Raw genomic sequence first — 13855 nt, 5'->3', positions numbered from 1 at the left:
AGACTCAAAGATGAACTCCAGCTTAGTTGTAGATGATGTCAAGACTGCATTTTCTCCAATACGTCACCCAGACAAAAAATAAACAAACTTCAGAATGAAACGTCATCATACAGCTCATGGACCTAAGAAATATCTACAAACTATCCCACCAAAAACACCAAAGAGCATATATTCTACTCAGAAATCCATGAAAGCTTCTTTAAAATAAATAGATCACATACTGGGACACAAAACAAATCTTAACAAATTCAGAAAAACTGGAATTTTTGTGTAGCCTATCAGACAATGTAGTAAAACTTAACAACCAACAGCAAACAAACCTTGAGTATTACACAAACTACTCATGGAGATTAAACAACACATGACTGACTGATGAAACGTGCCAAAGAAGACCTCAAGCAGGGGGGCAGAGATCCTAACCCCAGCCTGCCACAGGACTCCAGCAAAGTCCCCACCCAACGCTATGCAGCCAGGGTAGGAGAAACTCAGTCAAATGCACCAACCAGGAGCCTACCTGCCCATGGTGCCAGGGTAGCTGGGCATTATAATGATCTCTTTGAGATAAGGAAGTATGTGGCCCAGCCCAGCCTAAAAGTCAGCCTGAGCAGGACAAGGAGACCCATAAGCAGGCCTGGGGCTGTCTGCCCTGGGCTCCAAGGAGAAAAACACAGTCCCATTTGGTGCCTTGTAGTACCAGTCGGATGGGCACTATTAGAATGAGCAGGGGTATGATCTGGTGTTGTGTGGGAGGAGGGAAGGAGGGAGGGAGGAGAGTCAACAGTTCAGGTCCTGTGAACAGAGGTATATCTGAAGAGATGGGAGGAGAGGGGAGCAGGCTGAGATGATGCGGGAGCTGACCCCTTGACCAGGTGCAACACTCAGAAGAGCAGGCTCTGCACCTCATCAGGGCAGTACAATAGAGCCAACCTGTTAGCAGAAGGTGGGTGAGCCAGCCCCAAAGTTGTGAGCAGGGGAGAGCTGTCCCCAGCACTTACCTGTCTTGTACAGGCAGGGGAGAGATGCCCCACCCCCCTTCCCCCTCCCGAATGCCCAGCAATACCTGAGGCAGATGGGACAGCTGGCCCTGTGGTCCTAAGAACAGGAGAGCTGTCTCTGACCCCTACCAGCTACAACACTCAAAGAGAGCAGGCCCTGCACCTTGTCTAGGCAACACAATGTAGCTAACCCTGTTGGCACAGGTGTAGACAAGCTAGCCCGGAAGTAGTGAGCAAGGGAGAGCTGTCCCCATCATCCATCTGTCTTATGACAGCAAGGTAGGGGGAGAGTTGCCCTCCTTCCCACCCCCACCTCCACCTACCAATGTCTGAAGCAAATATGAGAACTGGCCTTGAGGTCACAAGATCAGCCGCAAAACTTGGGAGAGCAGGCCCTGCACCACACCTAGGGTAACACAATAGAGCCAACCTTGTTGGTGGAGGTGTGGGTGAGCCAGCCCCTAAGTTGTAAAGCATGGGAGAGCTGTTCCCACAGTCACATGGCTGTGTGGGAGGGTAAGAAATGTCTCCCCAACCCAAAAACTGAAAAGTGGGACTTCATAAAACTAAAAAGCTGTACAGCAGAGGAAGAGGAAACTCACAGAATGGGAAAGAATCTTTGCCAGCTGATAAAGGATTACTATCCAGGCTATACAAAAAGCTTTAAAAAAAACTAGACTAAAAAACACCTAATTGAAAAAATGGGCTATGGATCTGAACAATGAGTTTATTGATTAGATATCTATCTATCTATCTATCTATCTATCTATCTATCTATCTATCTATCTATCTATCTATCTATCTAATCAATAAACTCATTGTGTATAGTTTAAGTGAAGTTATGATAGTCACCTAGGATGATAATGCTCCCCCATGAGCCTAGACTAACACAATCCCCAAGTAAGAGACAGGAGAGCCCAAGCAAATCCCAAACATCACAGGCTACTGCTGTTGCCATTCCAGAATTTGAATAAGTCCCTATTGCTGAAAACACAGGACTTGGAGAAACTGAGCTGGATCTGACCCAGAGGGCTCCTCTGAGGACTAGCCTTGGAGTACAAGAGATGATACACAAACTATAGTCCTACCCAGCTGTGAAGCCTCGTGGTAACCAACAGCTGTTTGACTGGACTTAACACCCACCCAATAGAGGAAATGGCTAATATTGTAAACCCAGCTAACTCCCCATGGCCAGTGAGGCCATGGGACCTACAGGAGAATCTACTACAGCTACTTTCCCAACTTTCCCTCTAACTATCCTCTCTAACTGCAGTCTAAATACATATCCTTACAATGGGCAAATGCAGCTCCCATCTCACATCAAAAGCTTCATTTTCTAGCAGAGAACCTAACAAAGTCAAAATGCAGACAGAGAGCAACTGACCTTGAGATACCCAGCCCCAACTGATACACCTACCACACAAACGCGACACTCAAGACTCAGGGAACATTAAGGGGGTTGTAATGGTGATGGAAAGATTTTAAGAGCCAGACGACCAGGATGTGTGTTGCAAAATTTTATCTTCTCTATGTAACAGGGAAGACACACCCATAATATCTCAACAATATGGCTACCTAACAAGATCCAACAGTGACAATGCCAGTTGATGTAGATGGAGGAACTCTCACCCCTAGTCAAAGAGATACAAGTAATTAACAACTACTGAGAGAGGGAGATTCAAGTGTTCTTCAGGGAGTGCCCCTAATTAGTTATCTAATACCAAGGTCAGCCTTAAGGACACACACACACACACAAGCAATACTAATGGACTCAGCAGGTTGTATTTATCTGCTTACTCATATATATATACACACATATATGACTACATGTCGAGTATGTATGTAATAATATTAAAGAAAAAGGTCATGAATTTGAGGTGGGAGAAATGAATTAAAAATAGTAAACATGAAAAACTTGGAAAGCTAAGGGGGAGGGATTAGAAGAGAGAGCAAGAGAGAGAAAAAGAGAACCTAACTCTTGTTCATCTGGCCTTCACCCCTTCCTCCCCCAACTCACACGCCAGGTGTTAATTTAGACCATATTTAATTTACTTCCTCAAATTAGAAGTCAAATTCCCCTCACTAAAATGAACTTCACAAGCTACCAGTGGTTTTCCTGACAACTGTTGGTTTTGAGTCATTATTACAGATGAATTCCAGTTCTTAATTCACATACATAAGAGTCCTATGCATATTTCTAACTGAAAGAACTCTCAATGACTAACTGAAATGTGCAGTTCACATATAATTAGTCTCTTAAATTTATCCTGCCACACAAAGCAAAACCCAACCTACAATAATTGTACCAACTTCAAAGAAAGCAGGAAAAGCAGGAAGAAATGTTTAGCAAAAATAAAGCTAACTGTGTCTCTGACAAGCAGAAGTAACGTGAAAGCAAAGTCTGTGTTTTCTAGGAGAGCAGTTATGCTAAGCTCAGCACATCTGACTTACACTGTTCTCATCTAAACATTCACAAAGACTCCTCCACACTGAGCTTATTATTAGCCCCATTTCACCAATGAGAAAACTGGGGAGTACACAGGATAAGTAAGTTGACCAAGGGCACCCAACAGAACAGATTCAGAAGGCAATGTATCAGAGATTCTAGAATTCAGGCATCTGAACCATAGCAACCTACCTGTACAGAGGTCGATAAGTCTGTTATTTAATTAGCTAACACCTGTCAAACTTTTTCTGTACAATGTTATGTAGCTAGATTTCAACTAATGGAGGAAAAGAAGTCAAATGTTTTCTAATGAAAAACCTATCAGAGGGCCTGCCAACCTTCCTGCTCAGTATCTTCACTTCAGCACTGACCATTCCCAGGGACCACCACAGGGCAGGTCACTTGAACTTCTTAAGTCTACTACCAGGTTTTGTCTTCTCTTTCTATAGGCAGTAAGCACCATCCCGCAACACTACACAATCTGAGGCACCTATCCACAAAATGCAGACCTGGCCAGAAACTGCAAACACTCATAGGACAATGTTCAAAATTCCTAAAAGCTTACCAAACAAAACCATGTGCCTTGCACTTCAGTTGCACTGAGCTACTACTAACAAATCAAGCCCTTATATTCATGCCTTCGGGGAGGGGCACAAAAGATATTATAGCAGTTTTATTTCTAACAACTAAAAATCTGTTAACAGCTTGGCAGCCTATCAATAAATGAACAAAATAGTGTAGTATATACTCCTACAACAGAAAAATGCCCAGCAATAAAAAGGAATATGCTAGTGACATAGCAATACAGGGATAACATGAAGGAACTTCAAAATAAAATGCTGTGTAAAAGAAGGCAAAAGTGCTCACTGTATGGCCCATTAATACAACATCCTTTTTGCTCTTTTTGTAGTTGGTACTGCTTTCTGCCCCACCCCAGTGCTGGGTTTAACACACGTTAAGCAGGCACCACTCAATTATACCTCAGCCCTGCAACATTCTTTTTTTTTTTTTTTTAGGTTTTTTTTTTCTGGATTTTTTTTTTTTAGGTTTTTATTATTTTTATTGAGTTCTATATTTTTCTCTGCTCCCCTCCCCTTGAACCCTCTTCTCAGGGTCCCCATGCTCCCAATTTACTCAGGAAATCTTGTCTTTTTGTACTTCTCATGTAGATTAGACCTATGAATATCTCTCTTAGGGTCCTCATTGATGTCTAGGTTCTTGGAGATTGTGATTTGTGGGCTGGTTTTCTTTGCTTTATGTTTACAAACCACCTATGAGTAGTACATGTGATAATTGTCTTTCTGTATCTGGGCTACCTCACTCAAAATGATGTTTTCTAGATACATCCATTTGCCTGCAAAATTCAAGATGTCGTTATTCTTTTCTACTGTGTAATACTCCATTGTGTAAATGTACCATATTTTCCTTATCCTTTCTTTGGTCAAGGGGCATTTAGGTTGTTTCCAGTTTCTGGCTATGACAAACAATGCTGCTCTGAACATAGTTGAGCACATGTCTTTGTGGCACGACTGAGCATCCTTTGGATATACACCCAACACTCTTAAAGAAAGAAAGAAAAAGTATCTAGTGACAGAAAAGAGCTCAGTGGTCACTTGTCCACAAGGAGGTCAGCAGTGGGAGAGGGCAAAGGGACACGACAGAACTTTGAGATGGTTGTGCTTCTGAGATTGTGCTGATGCTTTGGAGTACACAGATGTTCATGCAACTGTATCAATTATGCCTTCACAAAAAAACCAAACCCAGACCAAAACAAAACAAAGCCAATCACCAGCAGCGATTCCTGTCTGTTGAATGCTCCACAGCACTGCTAATGGAGTAACCAAAGACGAGGGCCACTTTGTCTCTGTCATCATGACCTGACTTGCAGAGCCTATCCATTAATGCTGCAAATTCTATCACAGACACCTCAGATTTTGGACTGAAATGTGAGAAATAAAATCCTATTATTTATAAGCTTCCATTTTATAATCATTCAAATAAATAACCCCACATATCATGGAATATATATATTTCCAACAAACTAAGTTATTTCTATCATTCCACCACCCAGTAAAATCCCTGCCTTAGTTGTTAAATGTCCCACTCTAATACAAGCACATGTGACAGTGACTCCTCTTTCATAATACCTTACAGCTTACTCAGTTCTCACTGGATCCTCCTGCTGAAGACAGTGCCACTAAAGGAATATACAGAGCTGACATGACATTTCTAGCACATTATCACAGTTGATGTCATTTATTCAGTTTGTTTTACTAAGTCAGGAGTACAAGTCAAAACTTATTGCTCAATAAGCCTGCGAAAAGCAAGCAGTCCCCTCACAGACTGAGCAAGGCAAGTGTCACTAAGAGCAGTCTAAAGACCACATCGTCTAGAAAGCAGGACCCATTTGAATGCATACATTACTCACATACTTACTCTATTAAGCGCTTTGGGGATGAGCCACTTTGATGGAATTCATCAGCATCATAGAACTCATCTTCACTGCTAGAGTAAGAGAACTCTGGGACTGTATTTGGAGACAAGTTGACATGGCTGGGAGGAGTTAGACTGCTGCTAGGTGGTGAATTCCCACTGCCTAGGAGTCAAAAGTTTTCAATTAGGGAAAAAGATGGCAATTGGGGAGATGGGCCCACAACAGACCTTTCTAAAGTCAAGACCAAGTTTAGTTAAATTGATAAAATTCTCTATATTACTCTTTTATTCAACACTTAAACAATGAAAATAAGAAGGCAACTTGTACTACAAAGATGGGGTACAGTCTTTTTATTCTTTTTATGGTACTGAAGACTGATCACAAGGGTTCATACATACTAGGAGAATGTCTTCCTGCTGAAAAATAACATCCCCCAGACTGGATATGGCCTTTTAAACAGATGGCAAAAAATTCCATACCTCCACTCTGTAATTCAAGATTAACTTGTATTCTGTGTTGGAAAGGGGTTCTTTTGATTGTACACGTGCTGGTGTTTGGCATCTCACAAGAGAAACCAGCACCAGTGGGAGCCAAGGATCTTTCTACTAAAGACTCAGATATTAACGTCTGTGGAAATGCAAGACGAAGCCTACACGACTGCTCAGGGTGCCACACTCATATTCATTCTTCATGGCATTCATCTTAGTAAATATAAACATCCCCATGAAGCCCAGACCCTTCTGCCTAAACCTAAGTCAGGTGCCTATGGCTCAGAGCAGAGGTAAAACAGAGCTACTAAGGGAAGGATGGAGAAAAGGAAGACGAGAAGAACATCTTTCTAGTGATGGAGTCTAACTACAGAATCCAGAACTATGGAGAGCCCTCGCAGGGAAAGTCTAATCTCTGAAGTGACTGTTTGGTACACTGTTCAGTAATAAAGCAAGAACAAGCAAGCACCAGTGTACTGAGACTAATTCACTCAATGTCTGACAGCTGTCAGGCTATTTGTGGCTACTCTGTTGTAGATGCCTGATGGAAACTGAAGTTCAGTTACTGCTACTGCTGCCAATCAAAAGCCAAGGAACCCAGGCATGACGGTGTAAGCCTTTGATCCCAGCACTTTGGAGTCAAAGGCAGATCTCTGTAATTCAAGGCCAGCTTGGTTCTATCTAGTTGCGGCCAGCCAAGGCCACGTAGAGAGATCCTGCCAAAAACAACTAACAAGGAAAACAAAGACAGCAGTAACAGAAGCAAATGAAGACCTACCCCCAGACTTTTAGCCTGTTCTTGTAACTTAGTTCAGTTAATAAACAAACCAACTAGTTCACAAAGATTCCTTTTAGATAAAACAGCTTGTTCTCTAAAGTAAAACTTATCGCAGAAATTCCAACGGTAACTCTCCTTACCAAATAATTAAAATTCTCTCTGTTCCTCAATAGCAAAACTAAGGGACCGAAGAAACTCTTATTGGAACAGGAAAAGTAGACCACGAAACAAACAAACAAAAATTAACGACAAATACTCAGGTGACCACATAACAGAAAGCATAGGAAAAAGAGTTGGACTGGGCCTGTAAGCTCACGTACTAAGATTTCAACACGACCTCTCATTAAAGGGTGTATTTCTTCTCCATGCCAGAAAAGGAAGAAAAGAGATGGAAAAATAGGGAAATTAGGAGGACAACCACACAGAAATCATATGCTAACTTAATTTTTATTGTCCTTAAATATATCTCCAAAATGTTAGGATACTCTGAAGTATCTTCTTCAGAAATAATTCTCAGAAGATAACCCTCACCCTCTGAAAATAATTTATATTAAAATTAGTTGGCATACAGAAATGTTTGTCACATTTTCATTTACTAGCCAGTTTTATGTATTTCCAAGTAGAGAAAATTTTGACCACTTCACAATCTGAACATATATCATAAAAAAAAATAAGAAAAGCTCATGGGCTTGTTTGTTTGTTTTCATTTTGGTTTTGTGAAACAGAACCTCTTGCTATGGTAGCCCTGGATAGCCTGTAATTCATTATACAAGTCAGGCTGGCCTCAAGCCTGCAGTGTCCCCCTGATCCAGCTTCTCAATGCTGGCATGATATCTGTGTATCACTACACTCAGCTACAGATTCTGCTTTGAAGCTAAGATATGACATAGTCCATGAAATACAGGAGTCAAAAAAACCTTAGTCTCAATGAAATTGTTTATTGGCATTTCCCAAGTAAAGGAACTATTGTTGGCTCATTTTTTTCTTTTGAAGTTTAGAAGGTATTCATCTTGTTAAATATGAAAGGCCCAAGTACAGCACCACTCATTGTCCCCAAATTTAATATGGGCTAAAGTCATATGATAATTTTTCACTGTTAACATAGAAAAGTTCTACCAAGAAAGTGTCTGTGGAGTGACAAGAGATACCAAGACCCCACCTGCTCACCAGGACTTACAGTTTTTAAATCTCCTGGTTGAACAGAGTCAAAAGTAGTAACTATACTTCCTTGAGTCTGATTCTACAGGTAACACAATGCAAATTTAATTTTAAAGGAAGAAATAAATCTAATATCTAACATGGGTGTAGCCCTGCATATCAGAGAAAGAGTAAAGACCATTATAAATAAATAAAATATAAAATAACATAGTTAACGATATAAAACTGACAAGAATAGGACTGATAAATGTTTCCTAAAAGGTGAATCACTGATACATCGCCCTACAAAGAAATTACTAGAATCACCTAATCATCAGTGGGCAAACCGGTAACAACCACCCAGGTGGCTACAAAAAGAACGCTGCTGAACCATGTAAACACAGGAAACTCTCAATCATCTTTGTTAAGAGAGCCAGGCACAGGAACACACGACTTCACTGAGTTAGAACAGAGGAAGAACAAAACTGCACACAAGAGGTGCAGGTGCACACACGTAAATGAGGGGAGCATCACCAAGGCCTTTGGCTCCAGTCTGCACTTATATTCTACCAGATGCCTTTCCATGAGAAAGCGTCCAAGTCTAAAGTGAGCAATTTGTCGCTGTTGTTGTTTTTTAATATTCAATCAGGAGCCCTAAGTAAAGGGTACACAAAGAAAGCCCTACATTAAAAAATTAAAATTATAATTACTAGTGCTCTTGGATCAATCACAAAGTTACCCAATTCGAGAAGGAACTCCAATTAAAAACTATTGTTAGCGCTAGTAGCTATTACATTTCTTCATCCTTTTCCCCACTAGAAGCCAAACACAATCCCACATTAATGGAAAGTCACAAGAAATAAAGGTCACACAAACCTGTACCTGTACTATTTGGTGTTGGAGTCTGATGATGTCCCAAGGTAGCTAACACAGGTCCAACAGGTAAGGAAGATGGACGCTGCTCTGACTTACACAACTGAGCAGGTTCTAGATTTGAATATGTGAAATAAGTTAGAAATGCAATTGTTTGGAATATAAAACTCCTAGATCTGGATTTTTCTATACTGAGTCAAATTCAAGCTATTTCTCTTTATGATGTCTGAGCCCCTCATAGTAACTGACACTCTCGGCACCAGCACAAGCGGTCAGAGAGGCCAACACCCAGCACAACTGCTCTGTCAAACCTAAGGCTTCTGACAGCAGTGTCAGGGCCCACTCTCCCTTGTTGGTGCTCAGTGATGTAAGTTCATCCTAGAGCAGTTCATAAAAGACTTCACTTGGTCTCTTTATGAAGGACCTCCCTTTCTTTATACAGTGTAGTCTGTGGTTTTACTAAGTCATTGCGAGAACACAGAACTGTATGGTGCAACAAATGGATTTTTGAGAAAAGAGTTCATTATTAGCTCAGGCTAGGCTCAACTCTTGGGGATCCTCCTGCCTGAGTGCTAAGACACAGGTATGAGTCACCATACCTAGCTTCTGTTAATTCTATTTCTTTAAATAGTATTAACTAGTCTCCTCTCAGATAGTAGGGCCTCCTATATACAATTTATATATATTCCCTCTCATTAATGTCTACTGTGGTAAAATATCTATATTGTTCAGAATGATAAAGAATACCCCACATTTGCATATTGCTGGGTCACACTAACTAGATCAGGAGTCTCCCACTGTCTACAAATGCTGAGTCATAGACTTCAGTCCCATCAGCGAAGCGACACCTTCACTGCTGTGCTGTCCTCCACCTCTAACCACCAAAGCTCCTTCCATCGACCCCAGATACTGTCTTCTCTTCCCAGCCCATTTTCAGCTGTAGTATGTGATGGCTATTATTTTTTAAATATATAGAAAATCTGAGAGTACTGCGATTATCAAACAAATTAATTTTTTCATATCTACTACTCTGTGAAACATGATTCCAAATACTGTACCTGGAGGTAAGACAGTCTGGGAAGGCATTGTGCTGATCACAGGTTCCAAGGGACTAGGTTGGTATATTGCATCTACAGGATTAATAGTACTCTGAGATAAGAAACACAGCAGAGTTATTTTTAATTAAATGTTGTTCTCATGCTGCCCCCCAAACAATAATATGCCACATTTCTAACGGCAAAATCCACAGGAGAGGACATAGGTAACACAAAGGGAAGTGTGTCTTTTTCATACAGAGATGTAAGAGTTCGTCCCAGTGAAGCATAGAAAGGAGGAAGAATGAGTGAATCACTGTCATCGAAGAAGCTAAGTGGGAAACCTGCGGGGCAAGAAAGCAAATACCAGCTCAGTTCCACTGAGTGCTCCTGCTCCGCACCCTTACCTCCCCACAGTACTGCCCGTTATAACATAACACCAGACCCCAGCTCCCGCGCAGCTGTGCGCCACTCCCACATGGGGGCCTTGGACAGAGCATAGGAAGAAACCTTCCTTGAGGACTTTTTTGGGGGGTTGGGTGCTCAAACATGTAGTGACCATGTAGGGTAAGGACAAAAACTTGACTTCTCTGATTCCAAATCAAGAAGTGAATTCTGACAGCATGATGCACTTTAACCCAAACCCCACAGCGTGCTCACTTTGTTCTTTGTTTTGTTTTGTAGCCCAGGCTGTCCTGGAATCCACTGTGGACCAAGCTGGCTTCTAACTCACAGAGATCCACCTGCCTCTATCTTCTGAGTGCTGGGATTAAAGGTGTGCGCCACTACTGCCCAGACTCACTGTTTCTTTAAAGAGGGCGGTAGTCTGAGTAAATTTAATTTGATAATCAATTAAAAGGACAGATTTTGAGACAGGGTATTGTTCTGTGGTTCGGGACAGCCTGGAACTCAGCACGCAGGCCAGGTCGGCCTCAAACTTTTATCTTCCTGCCTCAGCTTCCATCATGCTATGAGTACAGAGGTCTGCTACCATGCCTGGTTTGTTTAAGTAATACTTGTGCTACTGAAGGATCCCCAAATGTATCTATAAAACTTTAAAAACCACTTAGCAACAAAAACTGAGATAATGGTAGAGTTTTTTTTAAAGTATTGTCATTTAATGTCTAAATTGTTTGTCATGCTATCAAAACCCTTCTCTATTTTAAAAAGTATTCAATCTCATTTTCTTAAATGAAATAATTTGAACATGAGAATTCTGATTCTAGTTAGCACAGATATTAACTGAAAAAGCAAAGGACACCTACAGATGGAACCATGAGAATCTCAAATGATCAAAACTTTAGCAAAGGGAAGCAGACAATGTACTGAAACTGAGACCTGGAACTTTAATTCCTTGAAGTACTTAAGCCTCTCATTCTCTCTGGGCTCAGTTTCCCCCAGTGAGTAAAATGGAAGAAGAGCCAGGATTATATAGCCTCAATGTAGCAGGACTCAACATGTGGGTCACAATCCCTCTAACAAACCTCTATCTCTAAAAATATTTAATTACAATTCCTAACAGCAGCAAAATTACAGTTGTGAAGTAGTAACGAAAATAATTTTATGGTTGGGGTCACCACAGCACAGGAACTGTATTAAAGGGTTGAAGCATCAGGAAGGCTGAGAACCACTGCTCTAATGGCTTTCTGACTATTACTCTGACAAGCCTTGAGGCTGCTCCTGAAAAAAACTGTCTCTCGTGCTCTTCTCTGAGGACTCCAAGCTGCAGCTGAGTGGTGGAGGCTCAGCGAACATAATAAGGCCCTGGGCTTGATCCCCAGGACTCTAAAACAAAACCAAACAAAGGCAAAGTCCCCTTCACTAATACTTTGATCCACATGAATGAAAACACACTATTTTTCCACTGAAGAGTCTAAGAAATAACTAGCATGCAGAAGCCAAGCCCAAGGTCAGGAGAGGACAGTGAGCGGCGGGACTACTGCACAGCCCGAGCACGGGCTCTCAGTCTGTATCATGGCTTCCCATCTTCAAAATGAAACTTTTATACAAAAAGACTCAAGATTGCTTTCTACAAGTTTAATCTTGCTACACATGAATCTTCCCAATGTTCTTAAAACTGCAAAGGATTAAACATGTGTGGTATGCTTTCTAAAACCCTGTCTATTTTTACACACAATGAATTGATCTTTGAAGGGAAAAGAGATTAAAAACAACCAACCCTTGCACCTGTAAAGGGTCTTCTTGGGGACCATGCACATAGCCCCGCCCACAAGGCCGACTACACTACACTGTGCTGATGCCATGCAGCTGTGGTGTGCCAATCACCAGGGCTTACACCTTGAATACAACTAAAAATCCCAACATATTTATTTATATTTTAAAAGTGATTCCTTTATCTACTGTCTAAAGAAGATTTTAAAAACCTATAGATAATGAACAAAACAGATGTAAAGGCCACAAGCTCTGCCCTCCCAGGCACCATGAGGAGATTGTCAAGGGTCTACCATGTCATCTCCAGGCCTTAGACAAACTGGCACTCAATATTAGGGTAAAGAGGCTGCTTATTGTTTCAAGTACAGTCTCTGTTTCTCTCGAGATAAGGTCTCGTGTAGCTCAGGGTGGCCTCAAACTCCCTATGTAGCTGAGCGTGGACTTTAATTCTTAACCTTTCTGTCTTCACTTCCTGAGTGCTAGGATTATAGGTGTCACCATTACATCTGTTGATGTGTTGGGAGGAGGGAATATGGTCAAACTCAAGGCTTCGCATGCTAAGGAAGAACTCTCAGCTAAGGTACATTGACAGCTCTACATTAGCAATAGTCAACAGAAGTCACTAAAACCATAAAACTACTGATCTTTGTGTGTATGTACGAGGGTGCCTGTGTGTGCACACGTGTGCCTGTGCGCAGAAGCTAGAGGTCAACAATGGTTGCCTTCTTCTAGCACTCTCTACCATATTTTTTGAGACAGGACCTACAGGTCTCTCCTGTACCCCCAGTGCTATGACCATGGATGCATGCCACCATGCCTCTTTATGTGGGTACAGTGGATGCAAACTCTGGTCCTCGTGGTCTCATGGCAGGCAGTTAACGCACTGAGCCATCTGTCCAGCCCTCAAGCTTCAAATCATTAAAATCTTTTATTACCAGCTAAGAAATATAGCCATAATTTTCTTCTTATTTATAAATAAAATATTAAGAGTAATAGAACAGTAAAAAGCTAAGGAAGAATAAGAAAATAACTATGTCAAAGAATCCATGTTTATTTGTTCTACCAAGAATACATTACGCAACAGAGTACTACTGACAAATGCATATAAAATCTAAAAAGCAAACAAGAGGAACACATAGATATAGATATATTTTTAGTAGATGAAGGTATGTTTCAATACTGCACACCCTCCGTCTGCTTCAATCTGAGAAAAAAGTCGGGTCAGGAAAGCAGTTTGGTGAGCGATGCCTGTGAAAGCTGATTGACCTTCAAGCTGACACATGCAAAGTGATTCAGTCACAGAACCAAGACTTAGAACAATCTTAAGATTGCCATTTTCCCTCCAAATGATTGTTGAAAGATGGTCAACTTTAGGAGCTCAAGAAAAATCGCAAGAGTTAAACAAAAAGCAGTAAGCAGGTGAAGAGAGGAGTCTGTGCTGAAAGTGAACGGAAATTCAGGCTTCTCCTGACATGACTGGTTATCACGCGCTGCGAGA

The 13855-nt window shown here is 41.3% G+C and overlaps 1 protein-coding gene across 8 annotated transcripts in view; it reads right to left on the bottom strand.

Annotated features, from left to right (window-relative positions):
- Osbpl9 (oxysterol binding protein like 9) overlaps positions 1 to 13855 on the bottom strand; it is a 122551-nt gene that overhangs the window by 16206 nt on the left and 92490 nt on the right. For 4 of the 8 annotated variants that reach the window (XM_050136247.1, XM_050136250.1, XM_050136252.1 and 1 more), the window contains 3 exons: positions 10210 to 10300; positions 9155 to 9265; positions 5878 to 6037 (listed from right to left, as the gene is read on the bottom strand). In XM_050136247.1, coding sequence (XP_049992204.1) covers positions 5878 to 6037; positions 9155 to 9265; positions 10210 to 10300 — 362 coding nt within the window. The remainder of the gene's footprint in view (positions 1 to 5877; positions 6038 to 9154; positions 9266 to 10209; positions 10301 to 13855) is intronic. The other 4 variants (XM_050136251.1, XM_050136249.1, XM_050136253.1 and 1 more) reach the window with 1 other exon arrangement.

Source organism: Alexandromys fortis, unplaced genomic scaffold (assembly GCF_014885135.2).
Source record: "Alexandromys fortis isolate MF-2015 unplaced genomic scaffold, M_Fortis_MF-2015_v1.1 scaffold_13, whole genome shotgun sequence".
Classification (NCBI taxonomy): Eukaryota; Metazoa; Chordata; class Mammalia; order Rodentia; family Cricetidae; genus Alexandromys; species Alexandromys fortis.
The sequence above is the reverse complement of the archived record's forward strand: the minus strand, read 5'-3'. Positions and strand labels throughout refer to the sequence as shown.